The 26,236-nt window shown below is 46.4% G+C and overlaps 1 protein-coding gene across 1 annotated transcript in view; it reads left to right on the top strand.

Moving 5' to 3' along the window:
• TPO (thyroid peroxidase) overlaps positions 1–26,236 on the top strand; it is a gene marked incomplete at its 5' end in the record, with an annotated part of 635,329 nt that overhangs the window by 516,328 nt on the left and 92,765 nt on the right. The window contains one exon of the mRNA XM_069236627.1: positions 5,822–6,030. Coding sequence (XP_069092728.1) covers positions 5,822–6,030 — 209 coding nt within the window. The remainder of the gene's footprint in view (positions 1–5,821; positions 6,031–26,236) is intronic.

The following is a 26,236-nucleotide window of genomic DNA, read 5'->3' on the forward strand; positions in this document are numbered from 1 at the left end:
ATATTGGAGGATATGAGAAACGTATCTTGTTGATCCAATGTAAGCTTTGTTGTGTTGGTATTCCCAATGGTTGCTAGAATGGCCAAGATCCAAACAAAATCATAATGAATGTGCGTCATTCCAGAGCAGATCAAAAAAGACAAAGATGTCCTAGTTATGTGTGCCAATTGTGCCCCTGACCACCAGATTCCCAATGAAAAATATCCCCATGTTATTCTGGTCAGCTTCGTAGACTTTCATCTCAAAGAGTGGATATTGTTCAAAATAATACAAGCCAAATCCATTCAAACTTTGGACAATTATTCATTCAGGATTTTCTCCAATATGTCCTTGATGATGGCACACTGACACAAATAATTCAAAGCTATGATGGACACATTCAAGAAGCCAGGTGCCCAAGCTGGGTTGGTTCAACAACTGAAATTGAAAGCCATTTTCAATGGACAACTTCACCTTTTCTCATCAGTTGAACAGGCTAATGAATTTCTGGAATCTATAAAGGTCTCCTGGGATAGGCAGAGTAAATTGTAACTATAGCGGCAAGAGGATATAAACTGTGTTTTCATTTCTCTCCTCTGTCCCTGCTGATTAGCTACTTTTCTTTTTCTTACTTTGTCGTGATCTCATTTTTCTTCTGGCTCCTCTCTCACGGCGCTGTGTCCATTATTCATGGTATTGCTTTAGCATTTATTGGGAGAAACAAGGAAGAGAATGATTAACAATACGATGGCTCCGCCACCTGAAAAGGCAGTTCTGAGTGCACTTCCAAGGCACTCAACTGGGGGATCCAAATAGAGGGCACTTTCTTGTTGGTTTTTAGAGGTTGGGACAAGTAGTGTTACCACAAGAACCAAGGGCAGTGGGGTTCTGGGGGCAGTTACCCAAGCAAAATGGGAGAAGGGAGAAATTGGGTTAAAGGAGGGGGTATAACTTTGCAAAAAAAGTAGAAAAGATTTATTAAGACTTCAAGTATCAACAATATAAGTGGAAGTTAGTGTCATCTTAAAATGTATGTTGAAATCCAGCTTCTTATGGTGTAGTTGTCAAGGCAGCAGTTAATGATCCAGTCCCCCAAAAAAGCTTTCATGGTGCGGCCATGCTTGTGTTTAAAGTGTGACTTTGAGGATTCAAATGAAAAATCATAGACCCTAAACCCAAAAAGGTAGTTTCATGTGATGTTAAGGGCTTCAACAATAGAATCAAGTTTAGATCAGCTTTGGCCTGGCTAAGGGCTTGTAGTACAAGTATTTTCTTTTTATTTAAAGACCATTCCACCGCAGTCAAGAATTCCAGGTTATGTTGCCCATGTCTTTTTCACATCTGCAAAAGTAGCAGTGAGAGGTGTGGCTATAGTAATAAAAAAAAAACTGCATTGCAAAATACAAGAGGTGACGCAAGACCCATTGGAAATATGGACCATGCCTATAACCTTAGGGCAAACCCAGGTGATCAACTTCATAAGCTATTACGGGCCCCATCAAAGATTCAACATGAGCGTTGGAGGAAATATATAATATCACGATAGAGGCAACTGGTTCATTTATATTAGGAGGGCGATTTTAATGTTCTACAAAACGTCATAGTGGATTCATCACAAATAAATAAGCTACTAAACAAAGCAAAATCCATTACGGTTCTGGGACGGTTAATACAAGTTTTGACCTTGTTAGACCCTTGGCAACCCGATCATCTACATGGTAAACAACATGCATGATTTTCCACACATTTCAATTCTGCCTCTCAAATTTACTTTTTTCTTAATATCACACTTATTACATCCTGGCAAGGCAGAGGTTCTGGCTATTGGCTTTTTTGAACACTAAGCAGTAACAATTGAACTAATCATAGTACAGATGGATCTAATTCACTATAGATGGTGTTTCAATAAATCTATATCAGCTAGCCATACTTGGGTGGACAACCTGCAGCCTTCCTTAAATAAATTTCTGGAGGGAAATATAGTTACATCCTGTTCCTTCCCCATTTGGGGTGTTTTAAAGGTGTTTATTAGAGGCAAGGTAATCTCCTTTAAAGCTAAGCAGACCCTACATGAGAAAGCAAAGCTTAAGTAATTTAAAATCTTATTAAATCTGGCAACTGAAGCTTTTATTGCACAGAAAACCTTGGTAACAAAACTAAAGTTAGGACAAGTAAAACAGAACCTAAAAGATGATTTTATGGCAGCTAGGATACTTAATTGAATATATATTTACAAAAAAGTTACGGGGAAAGTGAGCATATCAGCAAACACCTAGTCTGGTCAGTAAGAGAAAAAAATAATCAAAATTCGATAAAATATATTCTCGATGCAGACACTGGCAAAGTAGTTACTAGGCCAGATTTAATCACGATGGCTTCTTTGAAAAATTACTGAAAACTGTTTTCAGAACCACAAAACCACACACCTGGGTCTGTTTATAATTGCCTGGAAGGCATTCCCCCACCAGTCTTGTCAAATGATCAGCAAACAACCATCACTGCACCAATTACATTAGCCAAACTGGAAAATCAATTCCTCTTCTGATGGAAAAGCGTGCAGAACTGATGACGTACCAGCAGAGGTGTATAAAAAGGTTCTGCACCAATTAAGGGCCATATTTATACTCCGTTTGCGCCGAAATTGCGTCGTTTTTTTTGACGCAATTTCGACGCAAAACTAACGCCAACTAACGCCATATTTATACTATGGCGTTAGAGGCGAATAGCGCCAAAGTTCCCGGAATGTGCGTCATTTTTTAGCGTGAACCCCTTCCTTGCGTTAATGATATGCAAGGGAGGCGTTCCCGTCTAAAAAATGACTCCCAGGCCTTTACGTGGTATTTATACTCCCGGGCAAAAGAGACGCCCGGGAGTTGGCGTGGCAAAAAACGGCGCATTTGCGCCACTTTTTAACGCCTGCTCAGGGCAGGCGTTAAGGGGCCTGTGGGCTCAAAATGAGCCCACAGGTGCCCTCCCATGCCCCCAGGGACCCCCCCTGCCACCCTTGCCCACCCCAGGAGGACACCCAAGGATGGAGGGACCCACCCCAGGGACATTCAGGTAAGTTCACGTAAGTTTTATTTTTTATTTTTTATATTTTATTTTGGTGGCATAGGGGGGCCTTATTTGTGCCCCCCTACATGCCACTATGCCCAATGACCATGCCCAGGGGACAGAAGTCCCCTGGGCATGGCCATTGGGCAAGGGGGCATGACTCCTATCTTTACAATGATAGGAGTCATGTTGATGGGGGATGGGCGTCGTTAAAAAATGGCGCAAGTCGGGTTAAGACGATTTTTTCGACGTAACCTGACTTGCCCCATTTTAAGACGCCCATGCGCCATTTTCCCCCTACGCCGGCGCTGTCTGGTCTACGTGGTTTCTTCCCACGCAAACCAGGCAGCGCCGGTCTGATTGCGCCGTCTAACGCCATTCCATAAATACGGCGCCCGCATGGCGCTTCAGAATGGCGTTAGACGGCGCAAAACTTTTTGACGCTAAACTGCGTTAGCGCAGTTTAGCGTCAAAAAGTATAAATATGGGCCTAAGTTCTTTGTTACTTTGTTAAATTAAATCCTTACAGGCACGATATCCCTAGCTCAGTCACTGAGGCTGTTATAGTTATTTATTAAATTCTTATCACCCAATAAGCTTACTTAAAAGTGACCATACATGTTGTACAAAAAATGATTGGCCCACTAGCTCAAACCATACCATGAAGAAAAAATTTTATTCTTACAAGGTACATTAATTTCTATTAATACAAATTATTTAGTACAGGCAATCAAATTTTATTGAGCTAACAACACCAAGACAATTATTATGCTCATCGCTGAAAAAGTCTTCGATTTCATCCAGTGTGAAGTGCTATTTGCAATTATGACCAGTTGTAAGTTTCCCACCAGCCTGGTGTAACTATTGAGAAACCTATATAAAACTACTGAAAATCATAATTGATTCAAAGCTAGCTGGACAAATTGTCAGGGTTGTCCTATGTCTTCCATCCTATTTTCTTTATTTATTGAATCTTTGGCAGGTGCAATTTCCCAAGATAATGTCATTATATCTCGGTCACTGGAGCCACAAAACTGAAGACATGATACTCTAGTTAACCACAGAGGAAAGGATATAAAAATGCAATCTACAAAATAGAAGAATTCACTTGTATGGGGGGGGGGGGGTAGAAAATCAATCATTCATTCATGTCAAAGTCGGAGGCCCTTTTATTTAATATTACCTCAAAGATCCTACCTACAGAAATGCGTGCCCATTACTCACTTTTGTTCTTTGTTACTACCGAGTTTGGTGATCCATTTTGGCTATGTCCCAATACTAGTCAAAAGGCGTAGGAATTGAACCAATGGCACTTAGCATTAACTATTATTGGTCGGGTCACACCGATCAAAATGAATATCCTTCCCTTGTTTCTCTTTGCCTTTTCCAATGTCATGATTATAGTGTAGCAATCTTTTGGATGAAATAGATGAAATACTACAACATTTTATATGTATATGGAAGAAGAAGGACTGGCACTTCCGAACATTCAAATGTATCATCAGACAGTGCTTTTGGATATATTTACCCAAGCAGCTACCACCAACAATGCTCACAATAATTCTACTTAGATATGATGATTAGAGAAGAGAGTCCAGGCTTTTCATGTTTTTAAACTTACGCAAGCTCCTGAAAAGGCCTAGCTATAAGTTGCCACAGATAATAACCAATACATTTAAAATAATTTGGCAGGAATGTAAAGTTTCCAGGTTCCATTTATCTTTATATTTAGATGACTGCACTGCATTAGTCCTAAAGTTGAAGGAACTTTGTGTTATCCAATAAGATAGCGTTGGATGTTGTAAACGTAAGGATTTTGTTCAAGCTGGCTACTTTAGTTAATGAAACCAACTGATAGGTATCTGTCCCTATATAAGTTCCTCTTTGCGGTTTAGCTATATTCAAATTTGAAATGTCTGCAGTGCTTATAAAGAGGAAAATAAGGAAAAAGCCAAAAGTATTATCAAAGCCTATTTTGTATCATGTCTAAATGGTACAAGCAATTCGTATTGTATCCCGCATCGGAAACAATGTGAGGAAATGGTACCTGCTTTTTTAAGCAAAATCACATCTACAACCAGATGTAAGATCAATGCTTCTCAATGGAGGTTTTATAACTAATTGAGCTCCAAAGCTATTTGTGCTGGGAATTTTAAGATTTAAGAGAATGTCTCTTTCCAGCCGATGGATGTTGTATTGCACTCCCCAGTTTATCCATAAAATACATTCTGCAGTTTCGTCAGCATGCTTTAGATGTGGAGATAAAGTTTGGCTTCATATTGACTTTACCTGTCCCTTATTGTATACGTTTTGGAATTAAGTATTCAAATTTTTTATCAAAAATTAAAATTGAGCTTAGTGTGTGATATTTATAGAGCTCTGTTTGGCCTACCTCACAGGATCAAGAGATTCCAGTTGGGCAACAACAGTTTTTATTTATAGCCATAGTTAATGCCAGATCTTTGATATTATTTGCAAATCTGCCGATGCTCCTACTTTTAGTCAATGGTTTGCAAAAATTATGAGGGTTAAAATATATGAAAATTTGTATGCAGCAAGCAATGGATCCTTAAAAAGATTTAAAAAAAATTGGAAATGCTTGGATGAGTGACATTAATTTGTTTTTTCAATAATGAATTGTATGGTCTATTATAATTACTCTCTTTTGACTTGAATCAAGATTGTATTTTCTCTTTGAGATAATGTATTTTCTACATCAATAACAATAAAAAAATAATGGTAACTACATTACTTTCTAAATGATAATAAATGACACATTTGCTTTCAGGTTTTGGTGGGAAAACAATGGAATTTTTACACAAGATCAACGAAATCAGCTCACAAAGCATTCACTTTCCCGTGTAATCTGTGATAATGCAGGACTTTATCAAGTACCCACTGATTCATTCCTTCTGGGGACATACCCCCATGACTTTGTTTCATGTAGTCAAATCCCTGGAATGGATTTAGCAGCTTGGAAGGAAACTCCTCATCAAAGTAAGTTGAAACTGAGCACTTAAAACATGATAGTATGTTACCTGTTTTGTGTCTTCTAATTAAGATTGAACACAAATCACTTGGTGCTGCTATAAAAGGTGTTTTTACTCTACATTTTGACTACAAGATCATTGTTGGTTATGAGCTGGAAAAAGAGAATTCTTAACTTTGAAAAATTTACAACCAGATCTCAAAACATGATAGAGCTACTGTATATATAGATGTAGGAACAGAGTATTGCACATTCTGCCGTGCCAGAGACAGGATTTGAAGACAGAAGTATATTTCTTCCAAATCAAAGAAAGGTAGAAATGAAAGAATAAAATGATGAAGAATTTCTGTGTTATGGTGTATTATTTTACACATTTAGGGTTGACCTGGCAAAGGCACCTTTCCTTTCGATGTGTGATTGCAATGCTCTAACCTGCAGCCCAGCCAAAGGGCAGTATTGCCATTGACAGACAACTTTTAACTTTCATGCCCCTGATTAGCTCTGCAATTTTTTTTAATTATGCTAGAGCACTCAGAGTAATTTCTGTAATTTTGTGTTACTTTTCTGATGCTAAATGACCAAAAATTATATGAGTAAGCCTGTTCCCATAACTATGAGTAACTTGCCACAAAAATCTTATCACAAGAGCACAGGAACAATAAGCTTAGTGAGCAGCTAGTGGCTGCTGCTGTGTGTGTTCTGCTTCCGAGCACATTCTGGCCTCCATTCGTAAAGCCAAACTCCGAAACACGGACTTGGTATTTAAGAGATGCCTCTGGTAAAATTGTTTAAGTCATACCTTTAACAGTGCAACAATTCTTAAACTTACTTAAAAATCATACACAGCAATGCTTGACAAGTAATATAGGCAGCTATTGATGCCATAGAACTGCAAGTTTTGATTCACAAAGGTATTTGCACACCTTTGGTTCACCTATTTGTGCAGCTATCTCTATTTTGAATGCACATTTCCAATCTGTATTTAAATAATTAAAAATGGAGTGAATTTGCAAACAGGATTTACCAAATACAAATTTCCTCTAGTGTAGTGCTATTCCTGAGAGCTTATCAGCTCTCAAGGTTGTTCCAGGGTTTGTTCAACTTGTAAGGCTAGTGAAACATCACATGCTAGAAAATGTGGAGCATATTTACAAGCCCTACTGAGCCACTGGAGCATTACTTTTGAGATGCTCCTTGACGTAAACAGCAGAGCCGTACCTACAAGGCCATGTAAATTCACCCTGCATGGCTTTTTTTATTGACTCGTAGATATGACATGAGTTAACACAGCACAAGTCACTGCGTTGCCTCACACTGCATTAGAGACTTGCCATGGGCGTTACAGTGAGTGTTTCCCCATAACACCCATTGCATTTGACACATTCTCAGATTTACGAGAAATCGTAAACCTAGAAATGTGTAAAAAGCCTACGCCTCCCCAGGGGTGCCATAAGGGAGGCACAATGGAGAGAAATAACATTATTCTGCATTCTGCAGCACACATAGAAGGAGGACATCACCTCCATTGATTGTTTTGGTGTAGGAAGGTGTTCTTTCTGCACAAAAACAATCATCCCCACAATGCAGACACCATTGCACTACTGTGCAAGGCTACCTGCGTTGGCACATGGCAGCCATTTGTGCACCAGCACAGAGAGAGAACACAGAAATTCACTGTATCTTGTAGATACAGTACATTTCTGACCTTTTCTGGTGGTGCAGGGCAGCAAAGCACTTGCTGTGCTGCCCTGCACCCTTGCTGCCCTACACCACAGGGCTTGCAAATATGTCCCTATATCTTTAGCCACCAATATTTGTGAATTGTTTTCCACCCGGAAACAGCCATGTACTTTCTATTTGCAAGAACATGAGAAATTGTTTTTTTCAGTTTGGGAATGGAGGTAGAACCCAACAAAAGCAGGTGCATGAGTATACTTCCACAGCAGTGAACTGTGAGCTAAACAGCCATGAAAAATATATTTATTACAGTCCTAGTGGAGCAAAAGGGTCTAATATATATATATATATATATATATATATATATATATATATATATATATACGGCTACAGGAAAAGTGGTGCATTCCTTTGTGGCTGTGTGCCGTGCTAGATAGCTAATGGTCCCTCTGTTTGATTGCATTTTACCAGAGTAATTTTCAGTGAATTGTTGAGGAGTTTTTAAACCTACATTTAGGTGTTACAACCAAAGTTAACAATAATTTCATTTTAACTTGTATTTATTTCGGTGAAAAAATATATATGCCTGTCACTGAAGAAAAACACACGATGGGCCTCATTGCGAGTTTGGCGGTCTTAGGACTGCCATATTGGTGGTGGTGGTTGTGCCACCAGCAGGCTGGTGGAGAAGACCACCAAATTATGACATTGGCAGTATTCACAACAAAATACAGACAAAACAGCATCAGCACCGCCACTGCGGTCTGGCCACCACAGATGACGGAAGCCACCTGCAGGCTGGCAGAGACCATGTTTCTGCGGGGCAGATTACGAAGTTGCACTCTGCCAAAGTTTTTTCCGCAGTTGCACCACAACGGAAACCCTGGTCGAATTGCATGAAAGGAGACACCCACCTTCAGGAAGCCATCCTCGTCCGGAGACACCATGGAACAAGAACTAGGCATCCTCCCGTTGCTCCTGCTCGCCCAAAGACTTCAGAATCTTTGCCGCCAATGACAAGAGCAACCGTAAGTACACAAATTTATCTCTTATTGTTGTATCTTGGCAATTTATGTACACTCACTCAACATACATTCAGACAGGGGGTGGGAGGCCAACACTCACATGTAACAACACATTAACACACACCATCACATACAATCACACACACACTCGCACATACACACTACCCATGCTACAGACACCACATACACACATATACATACATACATATGTCACAAACACACACAGGTACGCACGGAAACACTGCACAGGCCCACCCTCACACAGTACCACACAACACCACAACATGTCACAACGCAATAGCACCATCCTCAATTTATTGGCAGGAACCTACAGTGGACACTACCCAGGGACACATCACACATACAACACAAGTGCAACCAACAGGGAACAAACACGCACAATTACACAACCAACATCGCATCTAACATACCATGCACAAAACACGTACACAGTCAAAGCACACAAAGCCACACAACACACCAACAAACACATGTCAACACAAACACCACTCAATACCAACACAACAAAATGGGTCAAACATACACATGACCATCACACAACACACACTTTAGCACTGTCAGACAAAAGCACTGCATACAATCTCACATAATGGCTAAACAACACAGGTAGCACAAGCAACACACACAAACACAGATGCAGACACACAACTAATGTCAGCCAGGAACAACTCAATACTAGAGAAAGAAATACATGACAAAGACTTAACCACTAAACCAACAACAGGTTGGTTGAAATATATTAAATGGTAGTGCAACTGTGCAAGTCAAAGGCCAGTCCAAAATAATACAGTGTGTATGCACATAGTGCACAGGTGTGTGCCCCAAGCTTGACTCCTGACTGCCATGGAACCACCACAGGTAGGGGCATCTATGGGGCAGGCAGATACCTCAGGGATTATCTGGGGGGTTTGGGTCTAGGTTTTGGAGAGGCGCCTTTGGAATCTGGCTTGGGAGGGGTTTAGGCTTAGTTTTAGGCTTAAGGAAGGGTTGGGTTTTTGGGAGGGGTAGACTTCTTGGTAGGGTGAGTGGCATGGGTATTTGCAAGGGGGCATGGGAGGGCTTGGAAGAGGAAGGGACTGACTTTTTGAGGAACTCTGATCTCCAGGAGTATCACAGGGGGAGAGGAGTAGGGAAAAGGGAAAACCCCACAAGGAAAGATTTCTTAGACAAACGGGGATGGTCATAGCAAAAGGGTTTGGGTGTGGAGGGAGAGGGATTGGTTGTATGAGATCTTGTTGTGCATGTCCTGGGTGCATGTTTGTTCAAGAAATGTTTGTGGATGGTGGGTGTCTGTTGGCAGGTAAGTGAGGGTGTTTATGTGTGTTGGGATGAGAGGAGTGGAGGTGCTGGGGATGCAGAGAGATGGGTGACAGAGTTCTATGGCCCAAATCTCTCTTCCTACAGAATGCCCTTTCCTATGACATTGTGGGTTCTCAGATGGGGAATGGGCCAATTTTGCCCCAAATCAAAATCTTGAGATTACCAAAAATTGAGAGCTCACTTCGTGTTCAAGTGTCGGATTCCTGATTTTTTGTGATTTGTGTTCATTTGTACTGTACAAATATTCCATTAAGTCAGGATAGTGAATATTCCATTAAGTCAGGATAGTGAATCCATTTTTTTTTACTGGTGCTCATTTCAGAAAAAGTTCATGAACATTTGAACAGAGAATCAGAGCACCCAAAGTTATTTATTGGTGTCGAATTTGAATAAGGTACGTAGACATTTGGCCAGAGAGCCAGAGTGCTGACACGTGTTCGCCCCCTTTGCTGGGTCTAGATGGTGTTTTATTAAGGCTGCAAAATACAAGGGGTCAGTATTTGAGAAAGCTGATGACATTTATTAGGTATGTGTTGGCTTATTCTGTCACCTATTGGAATCACAAAAATTAATATATCTATTTTATAATCCTGTACACACATATAATAATGCTACTAACTATCCCACGCCAGCATCTGCACCTTTACATGCATAACTCATCTGTAATTAGTAGAGAGAACTAATTGATTATATACCTAACCATACTTAATTCACGAACAATATTGGTTGAAAATCTGGTCTATATGATTTTCTTTTCTTTTCATTCTTTCACTTTCCTTTTTCTCTTATTTTTGGACTTTACCTATACTCTCCCTCACAGGGTGGTACCCTCAATTATTTCTTCTTCTCCTGCATCAGACCGATGAGGTACTTTTTCTGTCTATATCACAACATGCATGTATCAAACCCTCTTGCCCTTTAATAGCTTTCTCAAATACCGACCCCTTACTAAATATATGTATTCTGCAGCCTTGAAAAAGCCCGAGGTAGACCCAGCAAAGGGGGCGAAACACGTGTCAGCTCTCTGGCTCTCTGTTCAAATGTCTATGTACCTTGTTCAAATTGGACACCAATAAATAACTTTGGGCTCTCTGATTCTCTGTTCAAATGTTCATGAACTTTATCTGAAATGAGCATCAATAAATACATTTGGATTCACTATCCTGAGTTAATGGAATATTTCTACAGTACGAATTATCACAAATCACAAATCTGGAATCCTACAATTGCACATGAAGTGGGATCTCAATTGTTTGTAGTCTGTTGGGGTAGTGACTGCAGGTATGGTAGATGTGCTGCATGTAGGTCTCTCAGTGGTTGTGGTTTCTACAGTCGTGGTGACTAGGGTGGCTGTCTATAGCTCTGCTGTGGTGCTGTCTGTGGGTACGATATTCTAGTGGCTGGATGTGGTGTGGTGTCTGCAGGTGTGTCAGGTTTGCTGTCAGTGATGCTGTGGATGGTGGGGGTGTCGGGCAGGTTTGGCTGTTGCTGTGTGTGCATTTGAATGTTGCTTGTGTGCATGTCGGTGGTGTATCTTATGGTGCTTATGTTTGTCTGAGCTACCGTTAAATGTTAAGGTGAATGCATGCCTGTCTGACTGGGTGCTTTGCCTGGGTCTGGGAAGAGGGGTTTGGGATTGGGAAGAGGAAGGTGGAGGTGGGAGGGGAGACAAAGGGTGACTGGCTGCCCTCAGTGTGGAGGCCAGAGCCTGAAAAGATCTCTGTAGGCCAGCCAGAGCACCATGAATGCCCTCCAGGAACACATCACTCTGTTGGATCTGAGTTGCCAGTCCCTGGATGGCATTCACATTGGTTGTCTGACCCATAGAGATCATCCTCAGGAGGTCAATAGCCTCATCACTCAGGGCAGCAGGGCTGGTAGGGGCAGAGGTACCTGTGGCCAAGGAGACGCTCACCCTCTTGGATGAGCGGGTACGGCCATTTGGGTGGGGAGCTAAAGGGAGGGCAGTGGTAGTAAGAGTGGTGGTGGACATAGATGGTGCTAGGGTGGTCCCAGATGTGTCCGCCACCTCCAGGGAGTGTCCACTGGAGGAGGATTCTGAAGATGAAGAAATGGATTCTATCTCCCCCATGGCACTCCTCTTGCCCTCTGGACCACTGTGTACCTTGGTGTCCATAGTATCATGACTTTGGGTTCCGTGGCCAGCAGCTTCCCCACTCAGCTGTGTCCCGTCTCATTCACCAGCTGATGCTGAGAAACAGAGAGAGAGGTAAGGTCATCACATTCTTTAAATACACAAACATCACAAAATATATAATAGTTACATAACATCTATGTGTAAAACACCCCTAGGTAGGAACCATTTTGAGCCAACATTATGTCACATAAACATACATTCCAATGTCACAGACCATATAAGCCAACTATCTGATCACAACATCACCATCCTATCAGTACAGTTATGACACAAACAGTTCCTTCACAAGAGGATTTGTCAACATGAAAATTGGTCCCTAAACAGAGCATCACTGTGAAACAACAAATCATCAATAGGAAATAGTGTTAACATAGATTTCAACATCATACATATGAATTCACGCGGCGGTCTTTCAACCGCGGTATTCCATTGGTGGTACACACCGCCGCGCTCAAAATACACACACATTTACAAAACACAACCACTTTGGACAATTCGAAATACACACACCTGATACACATACACACACCACTCCCACACACCCAATACAATATAAAACACACACCCACATCACCCACAAACCCCTACGACAGAAATTGAGAACGAAGCACAGAGAGAGACACCACCAGCAAGTACAACAGCATCCACAGGCACATAACACCATCACCCACTCAACTTCCACACACCTCACACAACACACCACTACATATCACCACACTTATCACCACACACACCACCCCACACATCACCCACACCACCCCATGGCACGGCAAAGACACCCCAGGTTCTCGGAGGAGGAGCTCAGGGTCATGGTGGAGGAAATAGTCCGGGTAGAACCACAGCTATTTGTATCACAGGTGCAGCACACCTCAATTGCAAGGAAGATGGAGCTATGGCAAAGAATAGTGGACAGGGCCAACGCAGTGGGACAGCACCCAAGAAATCGGGAGGACATCAGGAAAAGGTGGAACGACCTACGGGGGAAGGTGCGTTCCGTGGTCTCAAGACACCACCTGGCGGTTCAGCGGACTGGCGGCGGACCCCCACCTCCTCACCCACAACTAACAACATGGGAGGAGCAGGTCTTGGTGATTCTGCATCCTGAGGGCCTCGCAGGAGTAGGTGGAGGAATGGACTCTGGTAAGTCAAATCTTAACTATTACATCCCCCACCCTACCTGCATGCTATCACATACCCCCACCCTCGCCCTCACCCCTATCACTCCAACTCCTCACAAATGTACCAATATCACAAACCAGCCATCCTAACACCAAGCCCTGCATGCAACAACAAAGCATGGACACCCATCACCAAAGCATGCACACTGCACATAGCCATATACCCCCCTAAACCATCATCACACAAGGTCCCACACTGAAATGCCAGCACTGGGGTACACGCTCACCCACCCATTGCACACCATGCCACACACAGATGCAACAATCATGCCTTTCCACCCCTGCAGGACCCCTACCCAACGTCACCAGACAGGAGGGTCCAGACATGTCCACTCCACCCACAGAAGAGGCCCACAGTGATGACAGCACCCCTTTCTAACTGGATCTAGATGCCCAGCCCATCAGGAACCTCAGGACAGTCGGTTCCCCTCACACAGGCACAGCCCACCACAGACCTTCCCCCCTCTGGAAACACCAGCACAGCCCATAGGGCCCATACCTCCATCCCCAGGACACGTCAATCAGCTGTGTGTCCACCACTACAGGGAACCCAGGATAACCCACCACCCCAACAACAAGAGGGACCTGGGGGCAGTGGCAGTGGGCACACGGTCCAGGGAACGGAGGCCCAGGAACACAGGGGAACTGGGAGGGCTGCCGTGCGACAGGGGGCGGACAGGCCAAGGGAACCCACTCTCCACGAGGCCCTCTCCTCCATCTTGGGAGCATACCACCACTCCCAGGAGACGATGGCAACGGTACTGGCCAAGTTTCAGGAGACCCAGCGCATGCAGGAGGAACAGTATATGGGCTTCAGGGAGGAACTCAGAACCATCAGCTCCACCCTGGGCACCATCGTAGGGGTGCTGAAGGAAGTACTCAACACCAGGAGGGACACTGTGGCACTCCAAAGGGGCCCCTGACACTAGCATGGACGATGAACCGCCCACCACCTCCGCCGGCGCTAGTGGACAGGACGCCCCACCACAGGACCACCACACCAGCATCCCACCCCCTACAGATGGAGAACCACCCCGCAAACGGTCCCTGAGATCCAGGAACAAGACAGAGCACGATGCCAAGACCCCTGCCAAGAAATGAGACCACCCTGATTGTCATCCCACTGTCCCACTTTGTCACCCTGTCCATAATTAAACTGCCCCAGCTCTACTTCCTATGCCCATATGGGCAATGCACCTGTGAGACTAATAGACTGGACTCTGCCATGGACACTCCTCCGCCATCACTGTTCACCATTTAACTTCCCCCTCCAATGATTTGCATTTAAATAAACACAACTAAAGCACAAAATTATCTGGAGTCTGTCTGTGAGTGCGAAATAGTGTATTTGCAATTACAGTGACAAAATGTTCTTGAAATAGTAATGTCAACATACCTATGTCACACAGCTCTAGTTCATGAGGAATGTGAGCAGATGACACACGGGACCCACATCTGTGAAACCGCAAGTGAAAGTGACAACTCAGTGACCATACACTGGGTGAAAACGACAGGATAGAGGTAGTAGTGTAAAAGTACATGTAGTAGGCAGGAATGTATTCTCACCTGTGTTTCACTGAAAATATTGCTGGATCACTGAGTCCCTGTTCTGCATGTCTTCTTCCTCTGCTTCATCCTCATCACTGTCCACAGGTTCCACAGCTGCCACAATACCGCCATCTGGACCATCCTAATGCAGAAAAGGCACCTGTCGTCGCAAAGCCAAGTTGTGAAGCATACAGCAGGCCACGATGATCTGGCACACCTTCTTTGGTGAGTAGAATAGGGATCCACCTGTCATATGGAGGCACCTGAACCTGGCCTTCAGGAGGCCGAAGGCCCGCTCGATCACCCTCCTAGTTCGCCCATGGGCCTCATTGTAGCATTCCTCTGCTCTGGTCCTGGGATTCCTCACTGGGATCAGTAGCCATGACAGGTTGGGGGTACCCAGAGTCACCTGCAAATGGCGAGCGACAACTGTTAGACACACACTAACCTGTAGGGATAATCCCAGACAACCATTCCCACTGTCTTGCTTCCAGGGGCTCACCTAATAGCCACACACGGTGCCTCTGGAGTTGACCCATCACATAAGGGATGCTGCTATTCCGCAGGATGTAGGCGTCATGCACTGAGCCAGGGAACATGGCATTCACATGGGAGATGTACTGGTCTGCCAAACATACCATCTGTACATTTATAGAATGATAACTCTTCCGATTTCTGTACACCTGTTCACTCCTGTGGGGGGGGACCAAAGCCACAAGGGTCCCATCAATGGCACCTATGATGTTGGGGATATGTCCCAGGGCATAGAAATCACCTTTCACTGTAGGCAAATCCTCCACCTGGGGGAAAACGATGTAGCTCCGCATTTGATTCAGAAGGGCAGACAACACTCTGGACAATACGTTGGAAAACATAGGCTGGGACATCCCTGATGCCATGGCCACAGTTGTTTGAAAAGACCCACTTGCAAGGAAATGGAGCACTGACAGCACCTGCACTTGAGGGGGGATTCCTGTGGGATGGCGGATTGCTGACATCAGGTCTGGCTCCATCTGGGTACACAGTTCCTGGATTGTGGCACAGTCAAACCTGTAGGTGATTATCAATTGTCGCTCCTCCATTGTCGACAGGCCCACCAATGATCGGGACACCGGAGGATGCCGCCATCTCCTCACATGTCCCAGCGGACGGTGCCTATGAAGGACAACAGCGACCACAGAGTCAAACAACTCAGAGGTACGTGCCCACAGATTACACAGAACACCAATCATACACAAAAGATGGCCTGTATGTGTGTTGAGACTAGGCCTAGGTATGTGTGACGCAGTATAAAATGAGGCCATGTGGGCCCCTGAAATGGCGGCTGCCTGACCTCTAAAGTGGGACAATGGGATGTGAGGTAACTGCGCTGGCGTTGTACACCGTCGCGGTAGGCGGTCGGAGACTGCGGCGCAATGCTGCATTGGTTAACATTGGACCCTATGGGTCCCAGGAGCCAATGACAATGTACGCCGGCGGTGATGGTACGCACCGCCGCGGACGTGACCGCTGAAGACGTGACCTCCATTTTCTATCTGTTCAATCACTCGATACCTGATCTTCGACAGGAGTGGACCTACACTGCAAGTGCTGCTGTGACCTCAGTCTGGAAGAGACAATGGCTTGTGCGTCTGGGGAAAGGACCCCTGCCTTCACATCGGAGGAGTTGGAGAAGCTCGTTGATGGGGTCCTCCCCCAGTACACACTATTCTACGGTCCTCCAGACAAACAGGGACACAGGGAGCATGTAGTATGGGCTATGCCTGTGTGGAGAGGGCTGGATGTAAGAAGGAAGGGGGCAGAGTGCTGCGTGCATAAAAGACGGTGGGTGCATGTGCCACATGGCAAGGGTAGGGATGGGAGCCACTCACTTTGACGGTGCAGTTGGTAATTACTTCTCTTCTTCCCCTGTACATTTCATGTAGGTCAGCACCCACCAGAAGAAAGATATTTGGCGTGCCATCACCAAGGATGTCCGGACCCTGGGGGTCTACCACAGACGGAGCACCCACTGCCGGAAAAGATGGGAGGACATTCGCCACTGGAGCAAGAAGACGGCGGAGGCTCAGCTGGGGATGGCCTCCCAACGTGGGAGGGGTGCCCGTCAAACCATGACCCCCCTGATGTTCAGGATCCTGGCGGCGGCCTACCCGGTGTTGGATGGACGCTTAAGGGCATCACAGCAGACACAAGGGGGTGAATACACTCTCATTCAGCTGACTTTGCGCGCAGTGGAGTTGTCTGGGTGGGGGAGGACGGCTGTGGGTTTCCCTAGGCCACGGTGAGTTCCATAGGCTAGGCCCCTCCGTAAGGCATGGCCCTGTGGCCCCCCACCCCACCTCTGTAGAGTGCCAAGTACGGCTATTCATGCCCCTGTATCATCTATGTGTGCAGATGTCGTCCATAGCCTTGTAGGCCATTTCCCAGGAATTGCACTGTAGAGTCCAAGAGCCAGTCGTAGTGAAGGGGGCTTCTGTGTCTGTCTTGTCCGCCAACGGTAGCGGTAATCCATGCACTCAACATGTCTTTATTCTGTCTCCCCCCCTTTTTGTGGTCTACCTGTTCTTGTGTGCATTAGCATCATCAGGCGGAGGAGCAGTGGCACCGGAGCACTAGGGAGCTACATTCCACATGGCCATGGAGGGCCACACTACGGACTCCGAATTCACCAGTGGGACGGAGGGCGAGGGGAGCTCCACGTTGGGGACAGGAGCTGAGACCAGCGACAAGGACTCGTCCTCTGATGGGAGCTCCCTTGTGGTGGTGGCAACATCTGTGCCGCCCACATCTACAGGTACAGCCGCCACCCCCCCTACCAGCACCGCCCTCCCAGCAGCCCCTCAGCCTTCGCCCGTGCCCGCTCACCCAGGAGGGTGGCCATCACCTTCGCCCCAGGCACCTCAGGCCCTGCCCCAGTCACCCCTGCTGCCCTCAGTGAGGAGGCCATTGACTTCCTCAGGTCACTCACTGTTGGGCAGTCTACCATTTTGAATGCTATCCAGGGTGTATAAAGACAGTTGCAACAAACTAATGCATTCCTGGAGGGCATTCATTGTGGTCAGACTGCCCTTCACCGAGCTTTTCAAACTCTGGCCTCAGCACTGATGTCAGCCATTGTCCCTGCGTCTAGCCTCCCCCCTCCAACTTCCTCCACCCAGACCCAATCCCCTGTACCTCTGCCTATCCCAAGCACACCATCAGACCAGCCTGCACACACCTCACCACACAAGGGAAGCTCAGGCAAGCATAAGCACCACACATCCCACAGACACTCACGCGAGCAACACACACATGCAGACACCCCAACATCCACTGCCTCCACTGTGTCTCCCTCCTCGTCGTCTCCCTCCTCCCTCCCAGTCTCGTCTACACACACACCTGCATGCACTACCTCTACAGCCACTACGTCCCTCACCAGCACACCCACCAGCACACCCGCTCACATGCAGTCACCACCCCCACTACCATTCACACGTCCCCTGTGTCCTCTCCCAGTGTGTCTGTGACGCCCCCTCCGAAGATACACAAACCCAGGCACACACCCACCCAACAGCCATCCACCTCACAACAGCCTCCAGCGCATGCACCTGCACCCAAAGTCACCAAACGTACACCTCCCACTACCACCACCTCTTCCTCCACTCCCAAACCCCCTCCAGCTACCCGTCCCAGTGTGTCCAAAAGAATTTTCCTGTCCAGCCTTCACCTTTTTCCCACACCTCCCCCACCCCGTCCATCTCATAGGTCCCGAAGTAGCACCTCAGCCACAACATCTCCGGGACCAGTGGTGCCTGTAGTCACAGGTATGTGGAGTGCACCGGCCACCAGGACAGCCAGTGTGGCACGGACCCACAGCACAGCCAGTCCCCCGCCCCTGTGAAGCATCAGAAGTTGGCCAGTGCACAGCGGGAGAGGGGGAAGACTCCAGCCACCAAAGCAGCTCCCAGGGGTCCCGTTAGGAGTGTGGAGTCAGCTGTTACACCTCCCAAGGTGGGGAAGGGCCACAAGAAACCCGGCAAGTCTGGGAGGAGCAGCACGGCGGAGAACTGCCATCATCCCCGCTACCCAGGAGGCCCCGCCAGCCCCATCCCAGCTGCCCAGGAGGGCCCCGGCAGCCCCAGCCCAGGTGCCCAGGAGGGCCCCGCCAGCCCAAGCCCAGGTGCCCAGGAGGGCCCCGCCAGCCCCAGCCCAGCTGCCCAGGAGGGCCCCGCCAGCCCCAGCCCAGCTGCCCAGGAGGGCCCCGCCAGCCCCAGCCCAGCTGCCCAGGAGGGCCCTGCCAGCAAAAGCCCAGCTGCCCAGGAGGGCCCCGCCAGCACAAGCCCAGCTACCCAGGACGGCCCCGCCAGCACAAGCCCAGCTGCCCAGGAGGCCACCGCCAGCACAAGCCCCGCTGGGCCATGAAGGAGCGCCAGCACAAGTACAGCTGAACAGGGCACCACCAACTCAAGCACCGCTGAACAGGGCACCGCCAAATCAAGCACTGCTGAACAGGGAACCGCCAACTCAAGCCCCACTGGGCCATGAAGGACCGCCAGCACAAGCCCCGCTGGGCCATGAAGGACCGCCAGCACAAGCACCGCTGAACAGGGCACCGCCAAATCAAGCACCGCTGAACAGGGCACCGCCAACTCAAGCACCGCTGAACAGGGCACCGCCAACTCAAGCAAGCACCGCTGAACAGGGCACCGTCAACTCAAGCACCGCTGAACAGGGCACCGCCAACTCAAGCACCGCTGAACAGGGCACCGCCAACTCAAGCACCTCTGAAAAGGGCACTGCCAACTCAAGCCCCGCTGGGCCATGAAGGACCGCCAGCACAAGCCCCGCTGGGCCAGAAGGACCGCCAGCACAAGCACCGCTGAACAGGGCACCGCCAAATCAAGCACCGCTGAACAGGGCACCGCCAACTCAAGCACCGCTAGCCCATGAACGGCAGGGGCACTGACGCAACTGGGTCCGTCACGGGGTGAGTGATGCACTCTGGGCACCAGTCCCCCTCCAGAACCAGTGGAGAGATCCATCCACTACCTCTGTCCTTCACAGGATGAAGCACTCTGGGCACCAGTCCCCCTCCAGAACCAGTGGAGACTGTTATCCACTTGAGAGACTGTGGTTTTGCACTCCCCAGGATTGAACAGTGGGCAAACCACCCACTGGAGAGACTTGAGAGACTGTGGCTTTGCACTCCCCAGGATTGAACAGTGGGCAACCCACCCACTTGTGAGACTTGAGAGACTGTGGCTTTGCACTCCCCAGGATTGAACAGTGGGCAACCCACCCACTTGTGAGACTTGAGAGACTGTGGCTTTGCACTCCCCAGGATTGAACAGTGGGCAAACCACCCACTGTAGAGACTTGAGAGACTGTGGCTTTGCACTCCCCAGGATTGAACAGTGGGCATTGAGCCCTCTCGTGGATCTGGCGTTGTGCACTCATCCGGCTGAGGTGCCCCCCCTTCACTTCCCCCTGAGGTGCTTGTTGTATTTCTATCTGATGCCCCTGCAGTGTTTTCTCTGTTTTGATCTGGTATCGAGTGGCGGATTGGCCAGTCATAATAGTGTGGGCGGTACATTGTCTCCCGCCTGTCTGTTGGCGGTAACCGCCGCACTGTTTGTTTGTACCGCCGTGGCGGTCTGAGTGTTAAAGTGGCTGTCTTTGTTGGCTGTTTCCGCCACGGTCGTAATTGCAAATTTTTTACCGCCGGCCTGTTGGCGGTCTTACCACCGCTTTAACACCGTCCGCCAGGGTTGTAATGAGGGCCATAGTGTTCCATGAAAGTGACCACCTCACATTCCAATAACTACACAGCATGTTGCTTACCAAACACATAAATCACATGTCACTGTGTCAATAACATTCACAATGGCAAATTCATCAGATGCACATACTCCATTTGGCATATCCAAATTTGGAGTATAATAGACTCAAAACTCATTTCAGAAACACATGTATCTAATTTGTTGTTGCTAAGGTTGATTCAGACTTTGTGGACCTACTCATCCTAGTCATGTGCAGCACTAGAGGCCTACTTAACACATGGGAGTTAGCCACAAACAGCCCCAGGAGCATACCAACACCTCAATACAATGGCCACCTGTCAGGTGCATGACAGCCACATACAGTTCTACAAATCATGATGAGTGGCAATATCAAAATAACATAATCAAAATACCACCATTAGTATCAACACTTCAGGCATGAGTAACCTTACATCTTTGGAGTAAAGGTACACTGACATAAGCAACTGCCAAGGTAGTCATGATTGAGACATACACCTAGAGCCAAGCAAATTGACTGATAATATATACCATTCCACCAACATGTAAATGTCAACTACAATACCTGCAACACAGTAAAGTAAGTGTAATTTGAGGTTAGTCATACTAAAATCCTTCAAAACAGAATCAGAATAGCAAAATTATTCTGTAACCTGGCAGGAATTACCATGATGATGTAGACAAAAACACAGTTTATTATACCTATATTGTAAAGGTCCTGCCCTATGTAGCATGGGCAAAAATACATTGGCTAAGGGAATAGCAGGCTAGCTACTTACATTCCCAATACCATGTGAATGCTAAAAATTGTCTGAACTCACATGTTAATGATATGTCTTACACAAGTAATATAGTTATACCACCATGCTCATCATTATGTAGGATGTCCATCCTGATTAAACATCACATTTGCCCATACAAGTCCACACAATGGGAACACTTCTTCACACCTCCGATAGGAGTAGCAAGTATGCCAGGTGAAATCTTGCATTGAGATCACACCCTCACATGAACTTGACATGTATCTCACAACTCAGGAATATTTGGTGTGTTTCTCACTTGTCAGACCCTCTGTTGCACCTAGAGCTAGAATCAATGGCATTGGAATGGACCGAAACCAAAGCCCTGGGCAACTTACCAATAGGATATTTGGAGTATGGATCAGTAGGTGGGATGGATGACCCAGCAGAATACATATATAGCGCAGTAAAGAGGTACACATACGACACAGTTACATGTGTATCACCACATGCATTTATACACTAGGGTTAACATAGGTGAGTAATATGTCCCTATACACAATAGAATGTCCACACCTGTGTATCAGTGTTAGCAACTGTTACATTTTGGTGTTCCTAGAAACCTAGGAGACCCTTTTCCTTTAGCACTTACCACATTGTCACAGCTTAGATACTTACACATCATATACTGAACTGGCAGAGGGATTTGCATGTGTGTAGTCAGTACTTACCCCCTTGTGGCTGCTGTGTTGCCCTCAAACACCCATCCAACTCAGGGTAGGCCATTGCCAAAATGTGGGCCATTGAAGGGGGTCAAGGTCTGACAGGCATCCGACCCTGCTTGGGACCACATCCCCAGGTGGACCTCTGCAGCCTTCTGGGCCCAGCGTCTCAGGTCCTCCCACTCCTTCCTACAGTGGGTGCTTCACCGGCTGTGGACCCCCAGGTTCCACACTGGCTTGGCAATGGCATGCCAGATTCCTTTTTCTTTTGATGGGCGTTGACCTGCATTGATGACACAGACAAGAGTAGAAAGTATGTCCACATGTGCCATCTCAATACAAGTGGTGATAACACTTCAGTCAGAGCAACTAAGCAAACATTCCCTTCCTCTCAGTTCAAACACCTTCCCAATTTACCATCTGCATCGAGCATCCACTCTAAGCTGTGGATCAAGGAAGATAGATTAAACACTATCTACTATGTATCAGTACTGTACATCTGCCTATGCACATGTAGACATGTCTATACATGCACACATGATTGCCCAATCCTTCAGTCCTGCACATTTCATGTACGACAACATACACTCCACCTTTCATACATTGGTATGGCATTGGAAGCAGTGTCAGGAGTCAAGTGAGCAATACTGCAGAAGATGGCGGTCACATCCTCTACGTACATGACCGTCACTGTCGGCGGACGTCACCATTGGCCCATGTCGCCAAAGGCAGCAATGTGTTCCAATGGCAGTGTCCACTGCGGTTGTAAGTACCTAAGGCCATGGCGACATCCGCCAGCTAGTCCACTTCCTCATGTCCAGTACAGTAGGTCAGGCAGCTGACATTTTGAGGCAATTATATGTATGAAAAGAAAAGGAAGGTGCGTCATTTACTATTTACTATTCTAAATATACAATTTGTGAGTGCTGGCTTCATGTTTAGTAGTATCAGTATGCATTTGAGGTGTAAAAGCTATGTAAAAGAGGTATGGCTGGTAATGGAAATTCTAATCCATTCACAATATCCTATTTGAGACATAAATGGAGAATAGGTGCAACTATAATGTTCCACATGTAAACTAGGTAGGACTATCAATCACTGCCAGCCACATATTTATACATGTAAAGTACATATGAGGATTTAGGGGATCTGAATCAAGGGAATTGCCATAGAATGCATAGCAGTGTGTTGTACATCAAATGTCATATGTTACATCTGACATCATATCGGGATATGTGTGACTTGTATGTGAACATATTCACGATGTGTACATTGTAAAATTCTCCTAAATCTGTTATTGTCCCACATGGTTACCCTGGCATGAGGAGAGGAAGACAACCTCCAGTGTACTGCCCACTAGCAGACCTGCACACCATGGAGGAGAGACACATTAAACAAATCTATTGCCCAAATAGGCATACAATCATGGATCTTTGTCATCATTTGGAGCCAGATCTGATGCCTACCATTTGCAATCCCAATAGCGTACCTACCATCGTTCAAGTCATGTCAGTGCTACACTTCCTGGCCACTGGGTCCTTTCAGAATACAGTGGCCCTCACAGCAGGGATTTCTCAGCCCATGTTCAGTCTGGTTTTGAAGGCTGCACTGTCTGCATTGTTGAAACACCTGGACAGCTACATAAGGTTTTCCCAACGTGAGGATTTGGCCTATGTGAAGGCAGAGTATTATGCTTTGGGACATATTCCACATGTGGTTAGAGCCATAGATGGACCCATGTAGCCTTGGTTCCACCTCCCCCGTGACAGTGAACAGGCATATAGGAACAGAAAAAACTACTACTCCATCACAGTCCAAGTGGTATGTTTGGCAGACCAGAACATTTCCCAAGTAGGTGCAAAGTATCCTGGATCCGTCCATGATTCCTTCATCATGCGGAACAGCAATATCCCACTGCTGATGACACACCTCTACACATGATAAGGCCTGGGTGGTTGGTAAGTCACATATATCATGTATGTCTGTAAAGTTTTACTCCTGCGATCACAAATGTGCATGTCCAGGATATTTGTTTGTGTTATTGTACCTATTCCTTACAGGTGACTCTGGCTATCCAAACGATTCTTGATTATTGACACCAGTGAGGTACCCAACCACGCCAGGGGAAGTCTGCTTCAATGAGGCCCACAGAAGGACAAGGCGTGTCATGGAGCTGACTTTTGGGCTCCTGAAGGCAAGATTTTGCAGCCTGGATGAATCTGGAGGAGCCCTCCGATAACTCACCCAACAAGGTATGTCAAATAATTGTTGCCTGCTGCATGCTCCACAACCTTGCCCTGAGACGTCAGATACCATTCATACCATATGAATGAGAGCCAGTAGAACCTGTGGGTGGAAATGCAGATTGGCCAAGTGAGAATGAGCATGATGAAGATGAAGCTGGAGACATCCGGGTAGATCTCATCAATCAGTACTTCAACTGACTAAAGGTATGAGATGCGTTCCTAAAAGTGAGATTCCATGGTGTATTGTATGATTGATGTTTGACATGTCACCTCCTATTTATCACCATCTGGGGGGTCTTAAGTAGCTCCAATGCCAATGAATCAGGTATGCATGCAGATTGTAAGTTGGTGTTGTGTACTTAACAGTGTGGTATACAGTGTCATGATTATCATCAAGCAAAGTCACACGTGTACAAATGAATCGTCAAAGGCTTGTATGTTTACAAATATGTCCTTTCCTTTATCTTTGTCAATCACAGATTTTCTGAGTATCTGTTTGGCTCATCTTCATTAGGAAATCACAGACAGTGTCAGAGGCAGATGGTATTTGCAGGCAGACATAATAAGTAGACATGGATGAAACCAGGTACTGTTTACCATGAGTTTGTGGAATGTTACTTATGTGGGAAGACTGTCAGGACACTGGGATAGAAGTGTGTTTTCCCACCAAGAAGACCTGTTTGGTATTGGAGGTAGTCAAATGTTGCCATGTGTGTGTCCATATGTGTCTGACAAGTCATTATGTTCAACCAGAGCCTCTACAATCACAATGGCTTGTGTTGCATGTGACCTACCTTATACATAGCTGTAAGCGTGTACTTTGCAGATCAATGTGACATAGGTGAGTGGCAAGCCTACAGGCACCTGACCATACTAAGTGAAAGGTTCCAGGACTGGGGACAGCAGTACTAATCTGTGTCTGCATCATGGAGAATAATTATTAGGAAGCTAAGGTGTGGGTATGTGATAAGGCTTTACCTGGTGATACATAGGACCACTTTGTTTGCCTCCTGGCTTGTAGAAAGAATAACATGTCCCTACCTTCTGTATCCTGTGGGTTAGTAGACACCAGCAGTACTACGCTATCTGCTGATTGCAAATCTACTAATACATGTGTGGAGATGTACAGTACAGCTGATTTTGGTTAGGACTATGTTATAATCCCAATGTAATATGTCTCCTGGTTATACAGTACATGTGTGATAGCCATAAGAAAGGTTGAACAATATAGAGGGACATTTTGATACGAGAGTCATCATACATGGTTGATACATGACACTTACACAGGATCTGTGTTTAAATGGCATTTATTGGGGAGTGCAAAACAATATGTGTGATTTGAAACAGAAATAACAGTAAGTAAGCAGTGAATGGTTCAGTAATGATACATGAAATCAACAGGATAACTGCCACACCATTTGGAAACGCACATCACCTCGGTGACTTGAATTTTCACCTCAGGAACGCCAACAACAGCAACTCCACCGCTCTGATTGACCACCTCGCCAACCTTGGTCTCAAACAACTTGTCACAATGCCTACCCACTCCGCCGGCCACATGCTCAACCCCGTCTTCTCTGCCAGCAGCCACGTCACCTTCAGCCATATCACCGAACTCCACTGGACCGACCATCGCTGCGTCCACTTCACCTTCCAGAAACTCGCCACTCACCACCACCCAGAACAGGTCCCCTGCTGCAACTGGAACAAGATCTCAGAAGGCCAGCTGATCTCCACCCTCGCCCATGCCCCACCACCTAGCACCACCAACTCCAACACAGCCACCCTCAGCCTCAAACATC

This window comes from Pleurodeles waltl, chromosome 5 (genome assembly GCF_031143425.1).
Source record: "Pleurodeles waltl isolate 20211129_DDA chromosome 5, aPleWal1.hap1.20221129, whole genome shotgun sequence".
NCBI classification, from domain to species: domain Eukaryota; kingdom Metazoa; phylum Chordata; class Amphibia; order Caudata; family Salamandridae; genus Pleurodeles; species Pleurodeles waltl.